General features: G+C 41.5%; 1 protein-coding gene across 2 annotated transcripts; it reads right to left on the minus strand.

The window, feature by feature from the left end:
* RBM17 (RNA binding motif protein 17) lies at positions 1–27,428 on the minus strand. Of its 2 annotated transcripts, none has more exons than XM_011974915.1 (12): positions 27,221–27,428; positions 19,218–19,358; positions 15,325–15,441; positions 11,647–11,813; positions 10,508–10,605; positions 8,023–8,079; positions 6,661–6,802; positions 4,454–4,605; positions 3,271–3,344; positions 2,698–2,796; positions 1,522–1,594; positions 1–1,375 (listed from the first exon to the last, which is right to left on the minus strand). In XM_011974915.1, the coding sequence occupies exons 2-12, from the start codon at positions 19,338–19,340 to the stop codon at positions 1,272–1,274; spliced, it is 1,206 nt and encodes a 401-aa protein (XP_011830305.1). In that variant the 5' UTR covers positions 19,341–19,358; positions 27,221–27,428; the 3' UTR covers positions 1–1,271. The 2 variants fall into 2 exon arrangements, with proteins under 2 accessions (XP_011830305.1, XP_011830306.1); XM_011974916.1 differs by lacking the exon at positions 27,221–27,428 and adding an exon at positions 26,442–27,138 and having other exon boundaries at positions 2–1,375.

Genomic DNA, 27,428 nt, shown 5'->3' on the forward strand with positions numbered 1-27,428 from the left:
ATAAAATGTTATTCTTTTATTTATGTTAAATAAAAACATGAGAAAATCCTTTTTTAAAAAGGGTCAGAATATTCCTTATGTCTCCAAACCAAGTCCATGGATGCAAAGAAATGCTGAGTTCTTGATACACTTTCATGTCATAATAACCAAAGGAGACAACATGGGCTCGAGTCTTTCAGCTGCCACTTAGGAGAGTCACATGCAGTATTTGGGAAAGCAAGGAACAGAACACAGGCATGAGTATTTTCTGGAAATACCTCCTGCCCTGGCAATGAACCTCAGTACCAAATATTTTTGTTTTCTTTTTTGTGGTCCTGATAAATTTTTAAGCCACACATCCTATTGAACTTCAATGATACAATTTCTCACAATTCCAGAATTCTATTAATTGGCAGTACAGTTTATGTGGCCAATGTGGATAATTTTATAAGTTTTAAAATTACATACAATACTATTGCAAATTTTGCCAGTAGAAACATGACCCCAAGGAACTGCCATTTCCAAAACATAATTGGGCACACATTTACAATGCACCTGCTAGGTTTTGAATTCATTTGTCACTTCTGATCTACCCTAAAGACTATGCTTGAATCTCTGAAAACAAATGCTAGATTCATGATTTCTATACCCACATATTCCATAAATCCATCACAAACCCTACAGTCTGACTTAGCTTAACGGCAAATGATTCATCCAATAGGCATGGTATGTTCACAATTCTTCAATCTTATTCAGGTTGTAAAGACGTTTTTCTACGACTGGAGTCACTAAGAATTTCTCTGTTAGAGAAAGCATCATTTTCACCTTTGGCACACTGCCAAGATGATACTTTATTACAGAATTTATGAAACTACAATATAGTAACTTGCAGGCTTTATTAAAAGAAAAAGAAAAACAAAGAATAATTTAATATCACCCCATGTCCCAAAATTTTCTATTTTTTTTTTTTTTTTTTAGTGCAAGAAATGCTGCATCATTGAAGCACTTGAGAATTACCATGAAATCTAACAAAAAATGTCATCAACTCAGGAGTAATAATAAAAAAGAGAAACAACCAGAGAGGCACACAGATTGTTGTTTTTTTAAAAGGATTTTTATACTATATTAAAAAACCACAAAATAAAAAAGGGATCAATCAACATATATCTTAGAAGTCCTTCCAAGAGTCTTGGTATGCAACAGCCATGGAGGCTGTGACCTTTTTCCTTCTTTTCTCAGCCTGCAGTTCATTTAAGGATCACCGGAGATGACTCGTGCTCTAGTTCTTAAAATCAAACTTGTTCTGCCAAATCCAAGACCCTGAATTTGTCCAAATTGTAGAAACATGCTTTTACCACCCGTCCACCAAAATACCTCCCATTCAAGTCAACAACCGCTGAAAGGCAAACAAAAGACAGTTAATATAGGTATCCTATAAGACATTATAAAGGTTTAACTTTAATTAAACAGTAACTTTACTTGTAAACATTAAGGCTGTAAATTCAACTTTTTAATTCTTTAATATTTAGCTGTACAACTAACCTTTAATTGCTGATTCAACTCTCTCAAATTCTAAAAATATCCGTACTGCTTCATCATCAGGGGCACCAGGAATCTGGAAGAAAATGAGAGTGTGATGCGTAAAGGGATTTGAGATTGCATTGAATGAGTTTTCTCTTTTAAATGATTTCTCAGAGTGAATCTTCTAATTATCATCATATACAGTCAACTAGTTGTCAAATACCAAGGAAATAAGTATAATTTGTTCATCATCAAAAATGTACTGAATGCCTGTTTTTATGACAGGCATTGTTAGTGCCAGGAACACAGGGCTAAGCAGTTTCTGACCTCATCAAGGCCCTGTGCCAGCGGATGACGTAAACAAATAATTATGTGGTCAATAAACAGCAACAGGATAAAGAAACAGAGTAAGCAGAGTTTTAAGATTAAAAAGGTTGGTGCTCTAGTGGCCTTTCACATCAGGTCTCATTTTGACTAGCTCTGTCTAGCTTTCCTAGCCCACTGTAATGTGGTCCATTCCACCCACCTAAGCACTTCTGCTAATCTCCAGTGGGCCCATCCATTCCATTTTGGTAGTCCTGATCTTCACTGTCTCCTAGGAGCCATTATCCCAATCAGAATACCCTTCCCTGCAAATCTCACCTCTTCCTTTCAAAGCGCAGTCCACATCTGCTATTGCTCACAAGGCAGTCTCTATGTTTTCACTGATCTAATTCTTGTCTCAACTCCTGAACTTAGTCAATACTACCCAGTCTAGTAACTGAACACCCTTTAGTTATTTTTGTGTTTCTTCAACTGAACACACCACTGAGTACAGAGCATGCTTCCTGTAATCCAAGTGCTCTCCGTACAGTGCAGTGCATGTGAAAGGCACTAAATACTCACCAAATGACTGAAACCAAAGGCACGTCTAAGGAACTAAACTACTGAGCACACTAGAATCAAGGTCTTCAGTCACCATACTGATTCTCAATCATGAAACATTCCTGTTTCTTCACCAAATAAAACTCCAAGTCATTCTTGTCTTTATGTTTAAAAGTGTAATAATTGAGCAAGAGAAGCACAAATAAACAATGCCTGTCACCTTCTGCAGTAAGAATATGTTACTTGTAGCATCCCCTGTCCTGTATGTAGAAAATGTTTTGTAATCTGTCAATAACAACTTGTGTTATAAACATCAAAAGAAAACACTCTTACTTCAAATATCACACATTTTCCAACTTTGCCATATTTTTCACATTCTTCCTTGGTTTCGACTTCCAAGTCTTCATCCACCTCTCCCGCACCAACCATGTTCTTTAAACACAAAAATAAATAAATTCAAGTACCAAGTATAACTTACAAACACCTAGCAGGGATATATAATATGACTTACTTTAGTGATGGTAAATGTTCTCAATCCCAAATGACACAATGAAAAATTTCATCCCCCAAGTACCCAAAAGTTAGTATTTCTTAAAACACTAAAACATACATTAAGCCTGTAAAGAGTTACAAAAGCACCTATGTAAGCACCAAAATGTATAAACTAGCTGAAGCTCTTGCAATTTCAAATATTGAAAGTAATTACTCACTGCAGTCTTAAACACTGTACTTAGCAGAGACTTACACATTAGTGAAAAATCTAAAATCAGTCTTACGTGGGATCTGCCCAAAGTATTATTTGCAAAAGGATCATTTTCAGTTTTAACTTTTAGGGGGAGCAGGGTAGGTTGGGGTGACACACACAAATCTAGGCAGGCCGACAGCTTGCTTTCCTCAGCTTCTTACCCTTAGTAGGACCACTTTAGTAGGACACTTAAGTATTTCAGTCAGTGGATTTGAATCTGACTTCTTGGATGCATCTGTATCAAAACATATCATTAGATGTGTTACAGAACTGAGTCCTACTTATAATAATTTAATTTAATTTCAATAGCGATCCCCACCATTTATGTCCTAAGCATCTACACAATTGGTCTTTAAGCAAAAACACAGCCTTATCTGCAACAAAAGCCTCTGCTTTGCTTTGGCATGTTTTTACAATAGCATCTGGATGTTTTGAGCCTCCATCATTACCTGCAATTTTTGCTCATCTCACTTCCCCAAGGGCTGACAGGGCATGTGAGTGATAATTCCTATAGGTGAGTTGACTTGTAGCAAACGTTCAAAGTCACGGGCCCAGGGGAATATGCAGTTACTAATCCAGCCACCGGCTGCCTTACTTCAGATAACCTCACAAGTCGGGACGACTGTTGGTTTCCGGCACTCACCTGTCGGGTTCGTGATGTATCCTAAGCTGTGTAAGAACAGGGCTGCCAGAAAAGTTTTCTTCTTTCTTTAGCAAAGGAAGTTCAGCTAGGCTGACTCAAACTTAATTTCCCTGATTAAAATGCTAATATATGTTTCTTTCCTGAATTCCCTCAATACAGAACAGACTGTAAAAATTAAATGAAAATAAAACACCAACTAGGCATCATTTACCAAGAGACTGCAAAATAACATTAGATCTCGCAAAGCAAACAATCTGTAAGAGAATTAGAAACCACATCTATACTGAAAGGGCAAGAGGGAAAAGTAGAGACCTCTGAGATGGAGATGGCAGGTATATTCACTGCCACACTATAAGGCTCTGTCCTTCATGCTCTAAACACATAACCAAGATTTCTTCCTGAGAACTATTCATTTTCTGCCCAAGTCTCTCACCATCTTTTCCCCCACGAGCCTTCATCTCTCTACCTCTGTTCTGAAAAAATAAAGATGAACCTCAGGATTCCTGGCTTCACAAAACAGAAGTGGCAGTGCATCATATGATCAGGATGGCCTGTGTTCTAGTGACGGTGGGGCCAGCCCTCTCCCTCTGGCCACACTCGTCATCGTCACCCTGCTGGCATATCAGGATCAAGACTGGCCACGTCTGATACAGACGGGGCCAGTCCTTTCCCCCTAGCCACACACTTCCCTGGGGACATACCTTTCTCTGTGGCGTCACCCACGATGATCTTGCCGCCACGCTTGCTGGTCTTCTCCACTGACAAGGCGGTGCTCAGCCCCTGCTCGTGCTTCCCCAGACCCTGGCCCTCCCGGAAGCCGTACTTCTGCATGATCTTGTGCGCCACCGTGCCCCTGGCAGGAGGAGAAGGGAAAGGACTCTTAGCTTTGACATCGTCAACTGGAGACAGGTTGCATTTTTCCATCATAACCACCTCCTTCTGGAGAGAGTGCATGCTCCACAGGGGTTTCAACAAAGTCACTCATTAACTAGGAGTGGGCTATCAGATGGAAGCTATGGGGATGTGCAGCATGAGAGAAACAGAAAAGGCTATGACTAAAATCCAGAATATTCTCTTGTCTAGGAGGAGAAATGCCAGTTTCTCTGGTGGAGTCTCCTCAGTGCCCTGCTAGGAAACACAAGACCTTTTGTGTGCTCTGGACCTGCACTGCCACATAGCTTGTGACCACAGTTTATTAAAAAGTGGCTATCAAAAAGTAAGTATGAAGTTTCATATAATGAAGATGATCCCATTTCCTGAATGGCACAGGAGAGTTTCCAATGACAGACTATGTAAATGAAAGAACCCTTAGAGATCACCTATTTAACAAATGAGAAATAAACGGAGGCTAAGATTAGCTGACTAGCTTAAGGGGTGGACTTAGAAGTAAAGCAAGACGCCACATTAGAAATTATTTGTACAGGCCAGGTGCAGTTGCTCACGCTTGTAATCCCAGCACTGGGAGGCCGAGGTGGGTGGATCACCTGAGGTCAGGAGTTCAAGACCAGCCTGGCCAACACGGTGAAACCTCACCTCTATTAAAAATGTAAAAATTAGCCAGGCATGGTGGTGTGCACCTGTAGTCCTAGCTACTTGGCAGGCTGAGGCAGAGAATTGCTTGAACTCGGGAGGCAGAGGCTGCAGTAAGCTGAGATCGCACCACTGCACTACAGCCTGGGCAACAGAGTGAGACTCTATCTCAAAAAACAAATAAATTATCTGTACAGCTGTTAATGGTAGAGCTGAAACTGGACCCCACAACTCTCAGTCCACTGCTTTCTGTAATAACCAAATGGCTCTCACACTGTGCTGTGAGGTGTGGTATGGGGCTGAAGGGCACCCCCACCCCATGACCACTGCTGCTTAGGGCTTAAGTCACAAAACTCTGCTTCAACTGGAACTGCACCTACATTACTTCTTGTATTTAATTCCCTTAACATGTTCATTTGAACAAGCTATTCTAGGGCTAAAAAGACCAAACACTGCTGAATGGTACCACCTTGCATCTTTCCTAAGCACAAGTTAAAGATGTAATTCCTGGTTAAAAGCAAATTCAGTAAAAAATCAATTTCTATCATAAACAGGGAAAACAAAACATAACCAGCTTCATGTCTGTCCAACCCTCCAGCACACAAAGCTTCCTGCAGCCACAGCCATGTCCTATGTCTGCACCATCCAACATGGTCACCACTTGCATGTGGTCACTGAGCACTTGAAAGACTAGTGAGTTTCAACCCCACTGGCTGTCTCACCGGCTGCATTTCTGCTACAGGCAGCAGCCAGCAGATGCAACACAGCACAGAACAAAGCCTTCGTGTGACGCCACTTCATGGGACAGCCGTTTCACATGATCAAAATCAACAACATAGAATATCCTCTTAACCAAAATGTTTGCCAAGCCCAGTACAGTTTAAAAAAATCCTCAAGCCCCACCTGAGGGTCAACCTTACAGTCAACTTTTATATGCTGGCAAGCAAATGTCTACTAGTAGTTAGAATGACCCTAAGAACCATGACCTTAAAGCAAATGGCCCACTTTATCAGAGAAAAAAGTATCACCTGTCCTTTGCAGATAGTAAGTCAGCTCTGATTCATACGAGCTATTTTATTTGCAAATGTCATGAAAGCAAATGTAAACAGTTATCAGGTTCTGTATCTGTCTAGAAAAATAATGTTCAACATCAAAATGAGTCAAAACTTCTACTGGAAGGTTGCTGTTTTGAACGAGCCCCATCATTACACTGGAATACGCTCCACATGATTGAGGCAGGCACCATGTGACCTGCACACACCAAGAGTCTCCCCACAGCCTGAATGTCCTCAGTTTCAAACAAGCGGCATCTGTTGAAAGGGCTATCAATGCTTCACACTGTCTCTCAAGTCCTTAGATAAGAACATTAAATCATTACCCCATGTTAGCGAGGAAGGAGTTGCTAGGCCCAGTTGGAGATCTCGGTCTGTCTTGTTCCTCGTACACTGGGGGAGGAATGGCAGCTTTGGAAGACTGTGATCGAGGTCTTGAGTCCTCTTCGTAAGGAAAATCTCGGGGTACTATTGGAGAAATATAAAGCAGTCTCACCAAAATACTATAGAAAACCCTCTGAAACCTCACTTGTATCAATTATTTATCTCGAACAAATTTAACCTACTTTTTGGGTTACCACAAGGAGAAAAAACACCAAATCAATTTTACAGCCTTTATATGACTTTTTTTTAAAACCAGAGGAAGGTCACTACTTTCCTGATTCCAGCTTTACTTTTGCTATTTCTATCTCCTCAAACGTCCTTTTTATACTTCACTGAAATGTTATTTACCCTTTAAAAAATTTCACTGAATGAATATTCTTGCTGGAAAGAGCTTCTGTATGTTCCAAGGAGATACAATCAGGCCATCTTTTGACTCCCGCAGCACCTTGTGTGCGCCTGTCTAGACCCTGACCTATCTCATCAGCCTCACAGCCCACAAAGGTCTCCGAGGTTAGGGGCCATGCACTGGAGCGGTGGCTTCAACCCTAGTTACATGAAAGTCAGCAGGAAGCTTTAAGACCATCCAGATGCCTTGAGCCCCACTCCCAGAGACTGGTTTCAATTGGGGTTTATTGTTTGTCCGTTGTTTTCACGTAACAGGCATTTCATAACATCTTAGAAATTATCTTCTTTAAAAGATAAATAAAATCCAACAAGTTTTAAAAAGTACTATAAATGAGAATATCTGCTTGGGATAAGGTATGGTCCAATCCAGAGAATGGGAAAATGACCCAGATGACATTCAGAAGTCCAATCCCAATCCCCAAATTCCACTGCAAGAAGGAACAGTGGGCGAGGGTGTTTCGGCAATACAGTGACACGCAAACCCACCTGCACTGAAATGGAAAGGGAAGAAAAACATCTAATCAAGGAAGGCATTGCCACCTTGTGGAGGGTCATGAATATAACAGCCTCTAAACCTCTGAGTTAACAAACTGTAATGATCTGCTGTTTTAACTCCAAATGAATCTAACAAGTAAGATATGTTAACGAAAACAAAGTGAATTGCATAAAAGAGATGGATTCCACTGCATGAAATCCAAGCCTCAGAGCCTGGCATAGAAAGGTCTCTGCAGGAGGGCACTGCATTCTGAGATCCAGGTGCAGCCTCAGGTGACAGAGCCAGGCAGGCTTGCAGGTCATTTCCCTCTACACTCAGGAAACCGGGTGCCCAAGCTGAGATCCCCCGTGATTGGGTTAAAGACCTGTATCAGAATAAAAGAGGAAGACACAGATCTACTTACACTCTTTATCTTTCTCCACCAGAGAAGTGGGTGGGGCAATGGCAGCGCCGCCCATACCTGCAAAACCACAAATCCAAGCATTAAAGGAGGTTTCTGATGCCAGACTCCCAAGGACTATGACACACCATATATCTATCATCCACCCTCCTAAGAAAAAACTAAAAAGGGAGGACCTGCTACTTCTGATGACCTCCTGCTACATATAAACAAACCTCTGATGCTAGGATCCAAAATGTAGAAAAGCGGCAACACTCCCTCAGATACGCAAAATTGTTCCTTCATAAAAGGAACTCAAACGCCCCACAATGTAGTTTGCAAATGATCATTTTAAGGCAAAACAATACAACCAAGAGAACCAGCAGAAACTTAAAAGAAAGGAATGTAACTATCTACTGAGAGCAATACCTATCAGGCCCTTTATACACATGGCCTTGTTCGGGCTTCATAGACCTCTGAAGTAGATATTACTGCATCCGGTTTACAGATAAGACAATGATCAGAGGGGAGTGAATCAACAGAAAGGGAGTAAACTCAGCTCCCTGTGTTGCCAAGTCCCCCCCACCACACAGCACGCTCCTTTTCCAGGGTGCAAACCACTGGAATTAAACACACATTTGAAAGTGTGGGTCCTTCTGGCTCCTGAAGAAACTGCTGCATGTTGTCACTATTCCTGGTGTATTTCCTGGACAATGAATGGTGAACACAAACAAACCAAAAGAGGTAAGACAGATCTTTTCTATCTGCTATCTGACAACTGGAAGGAGAACATCAGTGGAGACCACAGGAATTTTGCATTAGGTGTAAGTCCTAACAGACATGGATTATATGTACATAATATTATATAATACATACGTATTATACTTTAATCAACAATGAAATAACATAAAATGTAAAATTTTAAAACCTGATTACAAAGTCATGCGGCATCAGCACAAAATGTTTGACAAAAGAAATTATTCTGGCTGGACACAGTGGTTCACTCCTGTAATCCCAGCACTTTGGGAGGCTGAGGCAGGCAAATCACTTGAGGCTAGGAGTTTGAGACCAGCCTGGTCAGCATGGTGAAACCCCATCTCTACTAAAAATGCGAAAATCAACTGGGCACGGTGGCGCACACCTGTAATCCCAGCTACTTGGGAGGCTGAGGCAGAATCACTTGAAACTGGGAGAGGGAGGTTGCGGTGAGCTGAGATGGCACCACTGAACTCCAGCCTGGGCAACAGAGCCAGAGGGTATCAAAAAAAAAAAAAAAAGAGGCCGGGTGCGGTGGCTCACACCTGTAATCCCAGAACTTTGGGAGGCTGAGGTGGGTGGATCACTTGAGGTCAGGAGTTTGAGACCAGCCTGACAAACAGGGTGAAATCCCGTCTCTACAAGAAATGTAAAAATTAGATGTATGTGGTGGTGCACACCTGTAATCCCAGCTACTCTGGAGGCTGAGGCAGGAGAATTGCTAGAACCCAGGAGGTTGGAGGTTGTGATGAGCTGAGATTGCACCACTGCACTCCTGCCTGGGCGACAGAGTGACTCCAATTCAAAAATAAATAAATAAACTATTCTAAAGAATTATTCTAGAGATTATTCTAAAGCCAGTGTCCATGCATTTTGATCAACAGGACTGGATGATATAAAATCCTCAAGGAGAAATACGAACCTGAGTAAAACCTTCTTATATTTCTTTTGAAATACTTCCTATGATCATTTTACTAACCTCGTCACTAGGACCGAGAGTGATTAATGATTCTGAAAAGCAGATTAGCTCTAATAAGTTCAGTTAAAAAAATTCAGGGTGATTACTGGAAATCTGCTACTAATCACATTAAAATAAGAACATCAATCTGTCAACAACTATACATATAATGGGCATGCCACTACTTCCCTATCATGAGCTACATGCTCAAAGTCTTCTCATTCAAAGCTATCTAGTTCCCGCTGGTGTTTAAGAAAAAAACAAAACAAAACAATGTCCTTAATATGGAAAGCATGCCTCCTTATTAAAAAGGGTAGTCAATTTATAAGCTGGAAAAACGAGACCTACAAATATTCAACCTGTATACTGAATTCCAAAACAAGTTAACAAAAACCAACATCTGAGGATTAACTAAGATAGTGGAGATGAAATGTGTCACAATGCCCAACACAGACACAGTCAATGTTAACTATGCTTCTCCCCTAAGGGAAACAACAGAGTGGATTCAGCATAGGCCAACTGGACTGTGCTGTAGTAAGACAGTATAGGAACAGATTTTAAGCTAGTCCCAAAGTATCCAATGTTAGAAAGTGGTTGTGAAGCTCCAAGGAAAATATATATGAAAACCCAATATAAATTAAAACTTACGCAAATGTGTATTGCTGGGATTTCAGAAAGAAAATTACCCAAATCAATGTCAAATGAACTATTTATCAAACTGAAAAGAAAAAGCACATAGTGGAATTGTACTTCCACTATTTAAATATATTTAAGACATATTTGTTCATGCCTTACTTCTTTTCCTCCTCTCTCGCTCATAATCTTCATCTTCATCAGAATCTGGATCTGGTCTCCTTGCAAACCCACTTGCTTCATGTCTGTCTTTGCGCCTTCTGTGATAATAAAGGAAATAAATAAATAAATAAAGGATGAACCAATTTAGAGACCTGAACCTGGGATGACTTCCTCTTGGCCAGAAGATAACCAAATCCTTTCACAATCAACTATTAAGTTGCGAGGGTAGGAAGCATAGCTGGTAAAAGATTAAAGTAGATAAAGTATGAAAAGTGAGAAAAATTCAAGAGATAAATTGAGCCAATAACTATATGAGAGTAAGCAGCAATTAAAAAAAGGTTCCTTGACATTGACCCTTTCCAATGTTAAAGCCTATCAACATAGTAATAGTTTAATCATTTCAACAGTCTATAACACCTTCACTCATGAAATGATTCAAAAAATGGGAAATAGTATATTCATATTTAATATATGTTAACTATTTGACAATTAATACTAAATATTTTTAAAAAGAGAACTACAAATACATTCTACTACTTGTACTTTGCAAAAACATAAATAAAAGTTGCATATGAATTTTTAAAAATCCACCTGGCTCAAAAATAGTAAAGTTAAGAAGAGTATTTTAAGTACTTTAAATAGTTGTGATTTTACAAGTTGAGAATCCCTTATTCCAAATGCCTGGGACCAGAAGTGTTTCGAATTTTGGAATATTTGCATTACAATTACCGGTTCAGCATCCCTAAGCCAAAATCCCCCAATGCACATTTCCTTTGAGCAGCATGTTGGCATTCCAAAGATTTTGGAGTGTTTCAGATTTCGGATTTTTGAATTAGGGATAGTCAACCTATAGCAGAGTACCAGCATAGAAAAAAAAATTTCAACATCAGGTTTATAAGTTATTTTTCTAACAACTCACTCAAAATATACACTTTAGGTCTTCAGTCTATAGGTGAAGTTTGCTGTGATTCTGAGATGTAACAGGTACAAATCGTAAAACAGTTTCATTCCTTGTAGTGACTGATCAGATCACCCATGAAAATTAACTTCAGCCTTACAGACAGCAGTGAAGTCCATTCATTAACATTTTAACGAACATTTCAACTGTAAAACATCCCCAAATCCAAAGGAAGCCTTACTTTTCCCTTTCTTCTATTTCCTTTTGTCTTTCCAGCTCCCGCTGTCTCTGTCGTTCCTCTCTTTGGCGCTTCACTACTTTCTCATAATCATTAGGAAACATAGGGTCATATTCGTCAGCTAAGGGAATCAGAACTTCCCCTGCAGAAAACCCACTGGGAACAGGATCCTGAGGAAGGTAAACACAGCAGTAAAAATCATCTTTATATCTTACCGGTTTACTCACAAAATTAAGGTCAAAGCATATGGGAGATAAAAGGGCCTTGAACATCATCTAGCTCCCTCCTTTGTTTCACAGACAAAGAAAACAAATACCAGACAAGGCCACAGGCCTCATCAGGTGGCAGCAGAAACAAGACACAAAATTTCACCTCTTAGATTAGTACTATTTCCATAATACTCTATGGCATTTTTCCTGGAATTCCTAAATAAGCCACTACCAGCTAAAATGTTAGTTGAGTAAAAAATTTGAATATTTATAGTAAAGCACTGAATACTTGTTTTTACAGATCTCTATGACAACTTAAAAAATAAAACAACCATGAACACCACAATCATTCTTGCAGTCATCATTTTAATAGAATAACTTCAGATTCTGATTACATGGAGATAACAATATATGGAGATCTTAGAAACCATCTTCTCGGTCTTTTTAATCCTCAGAACACATGTCCCTTCCCAGGTAGGCTGCATTTCAGGCACTGAGTTTGATACATGGGGATGTAATTTCCCTTCCAGCATCTTATTTTTTTTAAGGTTCACTAAAATCAGGTTTAGATAACAGTTTGTGCTTTCTCATCTATACATTCAGAAACTTGGTCTACTCTTTGAAAGACAAGAAGTAGCCACGACAAAGAAATTAGCAAAACAAGAGAGGCAGAGCACAGCCAGGAAATATCTGAGTAGACACAGAACTTTACCCTAGGCTGGCCTCGGTCTACACGTGGTTCTGGAAGCCCTGATCCAACTTTCCTAAACCTTCCCACACTTTCTCCTGTTAGTTTTCTTAGCATAATTCTTCGTTATTAGCTGTAACAATAAGATGCCTTTTCTCGTTTTCAAAGACACCTCAAACAAGCACAGGTTAGGATTAGTGTCCCCTTTTTGTTAAACACACATCCAAAACAACAAGGATTCATGTCCTTGAGGGCCCAGTCTGTACCTCTTACAGGAGGTACACTATCCAACTGTATCAAAGGCAAGAAGGTCATTTGTAAACATGTTTCCTGCTTGAACACAGAACCAGTAAGATTAAGACAGCTTACATGCCATATTACACCTCAATCTAACAGTTCCTTTGTTTCATGGTTGGGTCTGACATTTTGCACTATAAAACAAACACCTCATTTCCTTACGACGAAGTATCAGGAAATGCTATGATCCAATGAATAAGAGCAATTAGGAAAATAACTATAATCACCTCCCAGGCCCTACCACTGGAAAAGATACTTAACGTAGGGCTCCTAAAGGTTAGTTATGCATTTGTATTCATTTTATAAAAGACATTTAAAAAACACAAAAGCACATGAAGATTTCTTTTCAGTTATTATTTAGAGAGAAACTGACAATCAGCCACTCAATTTATCTAACACAATTATCACAACGTGTCTAAGAGAACAAACTGTCAATATGAAGGTTCATTCTCTGACACTTCAAAATTTCAAAGAAAAAAACTTTTACGTATAAACCCTGCTATGCTTAACAATGAAATCAATCATTCTTTTCTAAATGCTGCAATGAATAAAGTGATTTGTTCAACTAAAAAAAATTAAAATGTTAATACCCTCAATGCTGAGGAGGGAGGATGGGGTAAAATTCACCCCCATATGCCTGAGGTGATACTGTGCACTGCTGGGAGTAAACTGGTGCCAGAACAGACCGGCCATAAAAACGGCTATCTTAATGCCAGCTCAGGAAATCCAAGAAAATAACCCTAATTACACAGAAACAGCTCTGTAAAGATGTTCATTAGTGGGCTGGGTGCAGAGGCTCATGCCTGTAATCTCAGCACTTTGGGAGGCCAAGGCAGGTGGATCGTTTGAGCTCGGAAGTTCAAAACCAGCCTGGACCACATGGTGAAACCTCGTCTCTACAGAAAATTAGCCAAGCGTGATAGCATACGCCTGTGGTCCTAGCAACTCAGTAGACTGAGGTGGAAGGATCGCTTGAGCCCGGGAGGAGGACGCTGCAGTGAGCCAAGACTGCACCACTGCTCTCCAGCGTGGTGACAGAGCAAGACCCTGTCTCAAAAATAAAAACCCCAAAAAGATGTTAATTACAGTGGTATTTATAAAAGCAACGTAAAAGCAAATCTAGGTGGTTTTACAGTCAGGGAATACTTGCGTAAATTATGATGCATTCACTTAATGTGAATAAAATTAAAAATTGATCGTGAAAACTTTGTAACAAGGAGGAAAAAGGCTTACTCATTAAATAGGAGACTAATATTATAGGTACTAGAACCAATACACAATTAGAGAAGAAACGATGAACCAGTTTTTTAATTAGATGTAGCAGGAAAAAACTAGGTATCAAATTTACGGGAAAATGCTCAATGATTAGGAATCAGCAAAAAAACACCTCCACCATGGGGTGCCTTCCCACCTGAAGAACTACCAGCCCTCAGGAGCAACACCCGCTCCCCTCAGAAAAGGATAACTCAAGGATAAGCTGCAGCCACGGCCTGGCCCAGAACACAAGCAGGACACGCCGCAGGCGGAGCCCAACCCAGAACAGTGACGCGAAACGGAGTTTTGGGCAGGAGTGTGCCCTTGGGGCTGCCCCAGCCTGATGCAGCCCTTCCCACAGGTGGTGGGAAGGACAAGCACGCCTTGCTAAGAAACTGTCTTGATAGCACTATTATTAATCTTTTGGTCATTTTCCATCAAGCGGTTTTGTGCGATTCATAGTGTTGTTTAAATGACCACAGTCATTATCTGAACGCCATCTGTGGAAAGATAAATGTATACTTAAATAGTGGGTATAATTTTAACTAGTTTATTCACTCATTTTACCTCATTTTTTCTAGTTTTAACTATGATTTTGAGTTATCCTTTCCAGATTTTCTTCATCCTCAGTAACCCAATTTATAGACTTGACCACATGTTTGTTTTCAAGCATATGTAAAATCACTGGAATCATAAAGGTTAGGGTGGAAGTGGGTTTTAAAACCCCTTTCTCTGTTTTAATCCACAATAAATCAGTAAATACTAACATTGTTATGATAGCAAAAAATAGAAACAACCCATATATTCACCATTAAAGGAATTACAGTTCATCCACACAAGAGAATAGAGTGAAGCCATTAACGTGATCATACAGTCCTATATTTTTTGACACACAGTCACAATGTATTAAGTAAGAAAAGTAAGTTAGCAGAAGGTGGAGCAGGCACAGAATGGAAAAATATAAGTTCTTCACTTCTGCAGTGTATGACTGAAGGTAATTTGTTTTTCTTTCTGCCTATCTCTAGTTTCTGATTTTTCTATGACAAATTATTTTATTTCAAATAGATAAATTTCAAAATTGGCAAAACAAAAGTAAAAATTAGGTGGAAAATAATATTGACTTGCTTTCAAAGGCCTACTAAGGAGACCATCTGTTAAGAGTAACATATATGCAAAATAAGCCACATGGAAAACAGGAAAATGTATCAAGGTCACAGGCAGGTGCGGCCTTACCTTCAGCCCAGCTGCTACATGTGGTGGCGTGTCCACAATTTGCCGGTCATCTGAGGAGCCACCTCGCTTCAGGTCAATGACTGGGGCGAGGACTGTACTTTGTTTCGTCCTTTGGCTCTAAAATCATCAAAAACGAGGAAAACATACTGAAGTTTCAAATTAAAATTCACTGTTTGCAACAAATACTTTCTTTCTGGTCCCTGCAACAAACCTTTGAGATATGAGAAAACCATAATCTTAAAACAACAGCCTTTTAATTTATTACTATAATCATATGTTATTTTCTTTTCAGCTTCTCAAAAAAACACGAGATTTTCTCCATTTCTGTGAAAGGTTTACGGTAAACTTGGTCACTTTCAAAAGATACCTGGGGATGAGGATTTTGTTCCCTCCTACTAGGATACAGAATCCTTCCTACCTCCTTTATTATAAATCTACAAAAAAAAGTTTTTAAAAGAAAACAATCATTCCTACACATTCAATTATAGTTAATGTTCTACCATACTTTCTTGGCCTTACACCTATATGTTTTGCTACACCATTTGAAAGAAAGTTGGAGACATCATGACGCTTCACCCTAATCTCCTGAAACTGTGGACATTCTCCTATGTGAGGTTACCATCCCTAAAAAAATCACTAATTCCCATGTCATTTCCCATCCAGTTCATATTCAGATTCTCCAAGATATCCCCAAAATGTCCTTTAAACAGCTGATTTTTTTGAACCAGGATCCTACCAAAGTTCCTGAAATGCTTTTGTTTTTTAAGTGTCTTGATTGAGAACAGTCCCTCTTCCCCATCATCATCATCACCATCATCTTCATCTCCTCTTCCTTTTTTTCCTCTGACACTATCTTGTAAAATGCTGTTTGTTCTAGATCTAATAACTACCTGGCTATTTCGTTTAGCTTGTCCCTCTATTCCTTGTAACTCCTGAAACCTGGAGGTTAAAGGCTTGATTGAATTCAGGGTAAAGCTTTTAGGCAAGAACACTTGGCAGGTGAGGCAGTGTGCCCCTTCTGGCATCACACAGCAGGCACACTGAGTCAGGCTGCCTATCAGCAAAGCTAAGGTTGATCACATGGGTATGCTGGCGACCATTAGATCTTTTGATTAGAAAGGTTTAATTTTTCTCTTTTGTAAGTCAAAGTGTTACAAATTTCCATTACCACTACAAAAGGCACAAAATAAGCCTTCATCTCTCCTGAATATAACAACACTTATAAATTTAAGCAAACAAAATTTAATCCAATTAACAACTCACAAAGTAAATATGAAAGTTTAAAGAACGGAAGGGGGATTTATTAGAATCACATATTTTCTTTTTTTTTTTTTGAGATGGAGTCTTGCTCTGTCGCCAGGCTGGAATACAGCGGTTCGATCTAGGCTCACCGCAACCTCCGCCTCCCAGGTTGAAGCAATTCTCCTGTCTCAGCCTCCAGAGTAGCTGGGATTACAGGCGCATGACACCACACTGGGCTAATATTTGTATTTTTATTAGAGACAGGGTTTCACCATGTTGGTCAGGCTGGCCTCAAACTCCTGACCTCAGGTGATCCACCTGCCTCGGCCTCCCAAAGCGCTGGGATTACAGGTGCGAGCCACCGTGCCCAGTCAGAATCACGTATTTTCTATTATTATTTTCTATTCAATATAGAGTTGGCCCTCTGTATCTACAGGTTCCACATATCTAACCCCAGGATGAAAATATTAAGAACATAAAACAATACAACAAAAAATACAAATAAAAAAAACCAATACGGTATAACAACTTTTTACACAGCATTTACATTGTGTTAGGTATTGCAAGCAATCCAGAGATTATTTAAAATATGGGAAGATATGTGCTGGTTATGTGCAAACTCCACACCATTTTATATAAGGGACTTGGGCACTCTTGGATTTTGGTATCCGGTGCGGGGGGATCCTCGAACCAATCCCCTGTGCACACCAAGAAACAACTCTGTATTTTTTCAAATGGAGATACAAATGAAACCACAGCTTCAAATTTTCTCTACCAAATAAATATCTTTACAGGTTTGGCTAGGCCAATCTAGTATTCTGAGTAACTAAAGAGCCTAAGAGAATGCAATCTTCATTTCCCTTAAACAAACAAACAAACAAACACACAAAACTAACTGTACATAGCAATCTCAAAAGTTTTAGAAAGTTAGTAGAAATAACTTCACAAGCTACCTCAAGTTTTAAAAATCTATATGAGGCCGGGCACGGTGGCTCACATCCACATCTTTCCTGCAAAGCAAAAGTTACATGAAATCTGCAAAGATTTTATACATTTACTTTTTTAAAAAATTAAAGAGAAAAACGAGGTTTAGCTAACCTTCCTTACATTTGGAATGAAAACTTGCTTTAAAAAAACAAAAAATACTGGCATCCAAAAAATCTAAATTTGGTAATGATGAATTTAAAAAAGACAAAAAAACTTCTACAATACTGAACAATCAAACGTAAGCACTTCCATGTAAGTATCTATTGATGTGGTAAAGGGAAAAGAAAAATGAGTAGAACTTTAAAAAAAAACCTGTGTATTATGGAAATTTTCAAACATGAAATTAAAGAGATTATAAATTCTTAAGTCTCTGCTATCCAGTTTCAACCATTACCAACTCATGGGTAGTTCTGTTCTTCCCTCCCTCCGTACTGAATTGTTTCGAAGTAAATCCCAAAAATGACATCATCTTATCAGTAAATATTTCAGCTTGTATCTCTAAAGTACTTTTTCTCAAGTTTAATTATTGCCTCCCCAACAAGTAGCCTTTTAATACATTTTTTCCGACACATGAAATTTTAACACTGTGCACAATATGAGCAAGATTTTTTCACCCCCCAAAAGACCAACATTCGCTCCGTTTGGGGGGATATAGTCTCCACTTCGAATGCAAACTCTAGAGCATAACGACCTCTAAAATAGTAAACAAATCATACCATTCTCATGCCTACATGTTAATGGCAAATATCCAGTCGACAACTATGTTTTTAATGTTTTACATGTTGAGTTATTTCAAGGACATTGCCAATATCCAACATGTACACAACAGAAACAAAAGCAATTAGCATCCAGACTACATATGCCTGACGCCTTCACAACCAACCCCAGCCCTCAATAAGTCACACCCAGCAGCTTAGGTATTCTGTGGAGCTTCTTCCCAAAGTGCTGCTTCCAAACTACCTCCAACAAACCAGTAGGAATGCTACTTAAAAATGCCCACTCCTGGGGCTCCAGTCTAAACTAGAGTTTACCAGAATATCAGGAGTATGGCCACACAATCAGTACCTTAAACAAGTTCTCACTCAATCTTAGACCTCCACTACTTAAGTTTGAAAACCAGTGTCACTGCTGGTTCAGAGTACCAGTTTTGTTTTGTTTTTTTTTTTTTTTGAGACAGAGTCTTGCTGTGTCACTCAGGCTGGAGCGCAGTGGCGCAATCTCTGCCTCCCAGGTTCATGCCATTCTCCTGCCTCAGCCTCCCGAGTAGCTGGCACTACAGGCACCCACCCACCATGCCCAGCTAATTTTCTGTATTTTTAGTAGAGACGGGGTTTCACCGTGTTGGCCAGGACGGTCTCCCATCTCCTGACCTCATGATCTGCCTGCCTTGGCCTCCCAAAGTGCTGGGATTACAGGCATGAGCCACCGTGCCCAACCCCGCAGAGTACTGTTTTTCTTCATTCCTATCCCATGAAATGTTCCTATTCCCAGGAGCCAGGAGCAGCAAAGCGGCCTTAAACTCCTCATTCCTCTCCCCCTACAAATGTTTAACACCATTTACCCAATACAAAGGCAGAAGAGCAAGCTGAAACCAAATTCCTTGTCATCCTAATGAGCAACCCACTCTGGAGGCCTCTGCTCTCCTGCTCTGGGCTTGTCTTTACCTTTGCCTGAGTGAGAGCTGCCTTCTTCACCTGAAGCTGAGACTGCAGAAGTTTGAAGTTTTTGGACCAGCCTTCTGTTTTTGAGTCACTGGTCTCCACTCCTAGGTCATCGTACAGGGACATCTTTTCTTCAGTTTAATGCTGAAAGGCAAAAGGGGTGGGGATTAAAGAATGCACGATTCAATAAAGGCTTTTCATGTTAAAATAAAAATCACGAAATTTTAGAGGTAAAAGGTCCAGGACCTTTCAGCAACAGAGACCAAGGCTCCTGGTACCATTAATGCAGGGTTCTTCCCGATATATGAAGCTACACCATATATTATTTTTAAAATAAGCCTCTAGAATTCATTTTTCCATCTACAAGACCATGCAGTCAGGTGATCCATGAGTGAAATCCTTCAAAGCTAGGGCACATAATGAGGTAAGAATTGGGACATTATTAATTACATATATCCAATGTTTAAAAAATTCTATTCATGTCAGTGCCAAAAAGTAGAAGCCTTACAAAACACAAATTACCAGGTTGATTTAGCACAATTAGCTACCCTTTCATAAAGAAAAAATTTAAACATACTCTTAGGGAAAAAAGTGACAGAAATGACCTCTTAGATGTGATTTTGTCAATTATGATTATCGGCGGGGGGGGGGGGGGCGGCGCTGGTTATATCTTAAATACTATGACTTCCTCATATCCCACCAAGTGGAAACTTGTCATCTTTAATGACAGCAATTACAAAGAGACAATCAACAATCTGCATGTGAACAAGCAACACACAGCTTCCGTGCAGAACAGAGGAACATGTGAAAACAAAAATCGAGTCAGCAGGCACAAAGCATGACACGCAATGCAGCATCGGCAGCAGGTCCCATGAAAGCCCAGCACTGTACAGACATGGATGCTGGGGTTTAGGGAATCAATCTGCCCAAGGCCACAGTGGAAGCCCCTTCCAACCCAGCCAGGCCAACTCCAGAGCCCTCACCAGTGAACCCCAACTGCCACTTTTAAAAAAACTCAACATTCTGAAACCCACCGACATGCTTACTTCTTCAAATAAGAAATCAATCTCACAGACAGAAAGAGAACATAATTTAAACAGAAACCCACAAGTTGCAAGCAAATGCTTAGCACAGTAGTTCCCAATTTATGGACAAATTCCCAAAGTCTGTCAGTTCCCAGGGGGCCCATAAAGCATTTTCCCATGGAAACAGTGTTATCGAAAAGCCTAATTTGCTTGTGTTCTGTGGCTCAGAAGAGAAGGAAAATATTTAACACATATCCTCCTTAGGTCTGACTCGGCAAGCATTTCTCTTGAAGGTACTCTTACTTCTCAGCTCCTCCATTACCAGGATTCTAACACCCTGCCACCCCAACACCTTAGCTGATGTTGGTACCACACTGTTTGGATTGAGGGACGGAGTGCACACCAACTTCTGTTCCCTCAGAAGAACTGCCCTGGTCTTAAGTACAGGAACTCCCTGCCTGAAGTCAGCATCCGGAAAACTGGTACCACTTTTTAGTTTCTTCCATTCCTTCATAGGTGAACCCTCCGATTAATTAAAACCTCTCCCTTTTCCTTCATACGTGAACACTCCAATTAATTAAAACCTCTCCATTTTGATTTTTAAATGAAAGGCCCCCCAAGGCCGTACAGAAGCAGGGAAAGCGGACTGTCCAGGGGTATCGACGGCTGACCGCGCAAACGAATCACATAAGAATGAAGGGATGGCGGCTGCGGTGGCTCACACCTGTAATCCCAGCACTTTGGGAGGCATAGGAGGGCAGATCACTTGAGGTCAGGAGTTCCAGATCAGCCTGGCCAACATGGTGAAACTCTGTCTCTATTAAAAATACAAAAATTAGCTGGGCGTGGTGGTGGACAACTGTAATTCCAGCTACTCGGGAGGCAGAAGCATGACAATCGCCTGAATCTGGGAGGCGGATGTTGCAGTAAGCCAAGATCACACCACTGCACTCCAGCCTGGGCGATAGATCGAGAGTCCGCCACCTCCCCCTCCACCGCCCCCGCCAAAAAAAGAATGAAGGGATGCTGGGATGCAGACAGACTCTCCTCCTGATTGACATCTTCATTGCCAAACTGCACTTTCTCAGGAACTTGGGGATGACGTCTCATGACACAGGCCTGAAGCACTGAGGCCAAATCAGGAAAAAATTATGAACTCTATTCTTTAACAAATATGGCTGAAATATAACCATGTCCTCAAAGTCTTGGAGGGAATCTCCTGATGTCCACTTCAGAGCCCAGTTTAATAACTCTGAACTCCAAGAAAACCTAGATCCAGTTTGTTTTGTTCACTGCTCTATCCTCAGACTAAGATCAATATCCAACCCACAGCTAAATAGGAAATGAGGCCGAACTGCAGTTTATACTCCATTTACAAAGCCCTCTCAATTAGAAATTTCTGGCCAGCAATCACTGGCCAGAAGGAAGAACACCACGCCAAATAGCTTTTGAGGTTTTTGTACACTTTTCTTCCAGCTTACCCAGAACTCAAAACTCATTGTTCACATCTAGATACATATCCTTAAATTTTAATCTAAAAACACTCAAACAGTAACAGTAAAGAAAAACAATGCTGAGAGTCCAGCTTAGCATTGTGGCTCCCAAAAACACTTCTTCAGAAATGACCATGCACCTTTCATCTAACTTAATCTTTTGAGTCCTCTTCATCCAACTGGTCACCAAACCAAGCCTACTGAACTACGGGTTCTTCTGTTCCTTCTTTATTCTTAAAATGGAAGGGGAATACTAATACATTCTGAGAAATAAACAATGTGACTTTCTGGAAAATCACTAAACAGATAAACCAAAATCTGTTTGTAACTCAAACTAAACTCTACTTTAGATCATTGCTTTTCTCAATACAGACTATCTCCAATATGAAAATCTGAAATCCTTTGAATCTGAGCAACAACATGACCCCAAAATAGAAAATTCCACACCAGGCCGGGTGTGGTGTCTCGCACCTGTAATCCCAGAACTTTGGGAGGCTGAGGCGGGCGGATCACGAGGTCAGGAGATGGAGACCATCCTGGCTAACATGGTGAAACCCCGCCTCTACTAAAAATACAAAAACTAAATTAACCGGGCATGGTGGCGGGCGCCTGTAGTCCCAGCTACTGGGGGGGCTGAGGCGGGAGAATGGCGTGAACCCGGAAGGCGGAGCTTGTGGTGAGCCAAGATTGCGCCACTGCACTCTGGCCTGGGTGACAGAGTGAGACTCCATCTCAAAAAAAAAAAAAAAAAAAAAAATCTACACTTGACTTCATGTGATGGGTCACAGTAAAAAATGCAGTGAAATCTTTTTGCATGCACAAAATTATTAAAAGTATTACATATATTGCATATTCAGGCTATGTGTAGAAAGTATATATGAGGCATAAATGAATTTTGTGTTTAGACATGGGTCCCATTCCCAAGATACCTATGTATATGCAGGCATTCTGAAAATCTAAAAATACCCGAAATTTGAAACACTTCTGGTCCAAGCATTTTGGGTAAGGGATGCTCAATCCATTTCTCTTTATAACTTGAGAACTTTACCAAAAGTGTTTATGAATACGTTAGTGCCACCAGAAATGCGTTAACCAAATGCCCATTAAACTTCGAGGGGAAAGACTCATTTATTTATTTTTGCATCTATAATTTCTGTCACAGAGTAGGCATTTAATAAGCTTTATTAAAATACTAATAATGGGCTGGGTGTGGTGGCTCACGCCTGTAATCCCAGCACTTTGGGAGGCCAAGGCAGGCGGATCACTTGAGGTCAGGAGTTTGAGACCAGCCTGGCCAACATGGTGAAACCTCATCTCTATTAAAAATACAAAACTAGCCGGGTGTGGTGGTGCATGCCTGTAGTTCCGTCCCAGCTACCTGGGAAGCTGAGATAGGAGAATCGCTTGAACCCGGGAGGCGGAGGTTGCAGTGAGCCGAGATCGCACCACTGCACTCCAGCCTGGATGACAGGGCGAGACTCTGTCTCAAAAAAATAAAATAAAATAAAAGATAAAATATAAAAATGTGTTAAAATGGTAATTGGATGTATGTTTCACTACACATAAAAAATTTTTTTTAAAGAAATAGGCAAAGAGGCAGCACTGGGGAATAAGGGAAGGAGGTAAACCCCAGGGAGGGAGGCAACACTCCTCACCCTTCCCAGAAGAGTCAACTCTGATGGAAAGAGCTCTCTAAACTTTGAGGTTAAAAATCAAGCAGCGTACTAGATCTCAGCTGCCAACAGTTCTTCCATCAATAGATTCAATATTAAGCAAAAAATTCAGAAGTGAATTAATGAGGTTTTATGAGACCACACATCTCCTCTGATTCCATGCCATTTAAGATGGCTGACTGACAATTCCAGTTGATTTGCTGCATTGTGCAAAAGTTTCAGAAACCACTAGGCAGCAAATCTCATTTAAAGGTCCTCATTTCTCTTCTGAAACCTGCAAAGTGCTTTAAATATTAGAAACTGATGTCATCTCACCAGCATCTGCTAGTTTTCTCTAACACTGAGCTTACAAAATCAAATCTCTGCATCACAGCAAATGCAAAAGAGCTTTCTTTGTTTTTCTCATTTTCACTGAACTTTAAGTTCACAGAATGGGATTAATCATAGCAACAACACACTCTCATCCATCCACATATGTACTACCTGCTTTTGTTTAATTATTATAATGCTGCAAGCACCTATGATTTCACCGCCCAAGACAAGACAGGAGCTAGACTCAGAAACCACACTCAACCACACTGCTCCCTCAACCCATTCATGTAATTTCCCTGGAATCCTGTTCTCATTATTTCCTTGTTTTCCTCCTTTTATGTAATTTTATTTACAGTTTTAGTTAATCTATTCCTTAAAAAGTGTGTATTCCTTATTTTAGCTGTATTAAGCATTTATGAATATACAATAGTTAATTCTCCCCACCGCAACTACTGAAATATAGTAAGTGCATTAATAAGACTGCCAAGACCCAAACTTACCCTAATTAACGTTGACATATTACTTAGACAACATAACACACTTATTTCATTAGGTCTGCTGCCAGGTAACAAAAAGTTGTACTTTCTAACAATTGGATATACCACAAGAAGCCAGGATCAAAAGTAAATACAAATTGCTGGGTTTTATAACTTTAAAATATTTGCTATTTCCTTCCTTTTTGTGGCAACACTACGCTTTGAGCAACCCACGTTTCATATATGCTACATTTTCTCTCAAGAAACATAACAAACATGGTTCTGCCAGAAGGAAGAATGGTGAGTTTTCAAGATTCCACCCAAGCTGGAAAGTATTTTTTTAAAACATGTGCAACTGGCAGGAAAAAGAACATGGAAGAGTCTTCTCAGAAGCACCCCACCTACTTATCTTTCAAGTGCATCTCAGAAGCCTTTAGTGACTATTGCCCCCACATAAAACTAACTCCCCCCAATTGGTTTCCTCAAGCATACTCAGATCACAGCAACCTTGGCAAGTTATGCTGCCTATTGTTTCACACACCTGTTTCTTCCTGCAGTGTAAGCCCCCTAAGGGCAGGGGTGTTTTTTATCTTCAGCTTTGTATCTCTAGCTTAGCACCATGATTGAACACTGTAAGTGGCTCTATTAATATTTTTTAAATGTGTTAGTCAAAGGATGAAAAATGTTAATGCACCTATTTAAATCACATTATTATGAAACAGTGAGATCTGAAGATCTGCTTTTTAAGCACATAACTTGTAAGTAGGATAAAATTTAAACTGTAAACCACAATTAAGGAGAGAAAAACTACCACCACCACACAACCAATAAAGAGTCGAGGTCTGAGTTCTGAGCACCTAAAGAGGCAGGGCTTGTTGGGAAGAAATATTTCTATCACTAAATAGATACTCATGCATCATAAAACAAAGCATGCCTCTTTGAAGTCTAAAGAATATGGCAAGACTAGGCCCAGTGGCTCACGCCTGTAATCCCAGCACTTTGGGAGGCCGAGGCAGGAGGACCACCTGAGATCAGGAGTTCGAGACCAGCCTGACCAACATGGTGAAATCCCCGTCTCTACTGAAAATACAAAAATTGGCCAGGCATGGTGGCAAGCGCCTGTAATCCCAGCTACTCAGGAGACTGAGGCAGGAGAACCATTTGAGCCCGGGAAGCGGAGGTTGCAGTGAGCCGACTTGCACAGCTGCACTCCAGCCTGGACCACAGAGTGAGATTCTGTCTCAGGAGAAAAAAAAAAAATATATGGCAAATATACACAGAAATGAACAGGAGGGGAAACAGAAGGGGCGGTGCACTTTGGTGTCCGCAAAAAATACAGCTAAAAAAGCATCTACTTCAAGTATAAGCTCTACCATGACTTTCTAAAGAATTAAAAAAATTTTTTTTCCCATACCTCCATCTGACACCCTTGTCAATTTAATCTTTCCGTTCAATCTCACACTCCGCTGTTACCAAAATGCAAACAGTCGAGTAGAGTCACCTGTAATTTAGGCGAATAAACAGAACTTCCTTCACTATTGACTATTACGAAAGGTTTGAGAGATGACTAGCCTGGGATCATCTGTTCCCTGCTGGGGGGAGGTCTGAAAAATTCATATGTAGGGGAGAATGGGAAGGTAATTTAAAGCAAACCAGGTAAAAAGAAATCCACTTTAAATAAAGTTGCATTTGGGAATGTACAACAATCCTCTCAAGTGCCTTCAGAAACGCTGTCTTTGGTTCCGCAGAGTTCCACAATCGCACAACCTGCTGTTACAAACTGGACAGCACGCAGCACCTTGCTTAACTAAAAGCCCTCTCGTTTAGCTCACTAAACTGTTACCCCACATTCCCTAAAAGCCGTCATTACGCTCAAAATATCCGCAGCATCTATCAACTAAAAATGTGGAAACCGAGTCTCATCCTTTTAAAAACTCCATCTGCTGCGGGGAGCCAGTGCTCACCTTGAGTATACGCGAATCTTGCCTTTATCTAGAATAGCCTATTTCCCATCCATATGCCTGGCTCTAGCAAAATAAGGACCCTCAACGGCGCTCCTTTACTGCTTCTCAAGAAACCTCCATGTTCTGACCTGACTACTCCTCGACACACAGCACCACCCGCTCCTCAAGCCTTTCTCTCTGCCTTACCTGCAGTTTCCAGAACGCACTACGAGGCTTCACTTCTGCTACTTTCGCACTTACCGCCGGGAGCCTTTTTCCCCAACTCCCACCATCTAACAAAGTACCTTCCAGACTCAACAGAAGCATCACCTCCTCTCCCAAGAGAGGTCCTTTCAGACCCTACTTGGGTCTCTCAGATCAACCCGGGCCTGGGTTTTCACGCCTGCTTTCCTAGAAACCAAACTCCTGCAAGCAGGGGCAGAACCTCCTTCCACCTGCATTCTGCGATCATTACACATCCTCTGGGCAAGAGGTGACGCTCAAAGACTGCTTGGGGTCGGCCGCGAGCGCTGAAACGCCGCTCAAACAGCACGAGCCGAGGCGACGCCCGGGTCAGGGCTGCATTCCGGTCCTAGGGAGCTCTGCAGTCTGGGAAGCGCCAACGTCTGCACTCCCAGTTCTGAGTCCCGGGGAGGAACCGGCTTCTTTCTCTGAGCCCCGGAGAGGGGCAACTGTGCGGGGTCGGGGGGACACGCTCCGGACTACTGGGGTCTAGTGACCGGACAACTTCGTCAGGATGTGCTCCACGAGGCGAAGGAGAAACGCTCTTCAGTACCAAAGAGCCAGAGGCAGACAGGAGGAGGAGGAGGGGAAGAGGGAGAAGGTCAGGGCCCGGGTCACCGGAGGCGGCGGCGGGCGGAGGGTCCCGGGCTGCAGCCGCGCGGAGAAACCAGGGCCCGCCGCAGGGACTGAGACCCCCCGGAGGCTCGGGCTGCGCTGGACCGGCCCCCGCCCCTCGCGACGGGCCTAAAGCCGCGGCCTTGCGTCCGGCGCCTCCCGGGAAGGCGCGCCCGCCTCAGGTCCCGCCAGGCCGCCCACCCGGGGCCGCCGGGGTGCGACTTACCTGGCCCGCCCGGCCGACTCTGCCCATGGGCCGCGGCGGCGGCAGCGCGGAGCCGGGCGGCACTCCGCGGAAACCCGCCGGCGGCAGGAGGCCTCGGCGGCGCCCACCCTCCGCTGAGTCCTCAGGGCGCTCTGCGGCGCGGGGTCAGGGAGCGCGGGCTGCCGGGAGAGCGCGCCCGCGCCTGCGCCGCGCCTGCGCCTGCGTCTGC

The sequence above is a fragment of the Mandrillus leucophaeus genome, unplaced genomic scaffold (genome assembly GCF_000951045.1).
Source record: "Mandrillus leucophaeus isolate KB7577 unplaced genomic scaffold, Mleu.le_1.0 Scaffold15, whole genome shotgun sequence".
Taxonomy (NCBI): Eukaryota; Metazoa; Chordata; class Mammalia; order Primates; family Cercopithecidae; genus Mandrillus; species Mandrillus leucophaeus.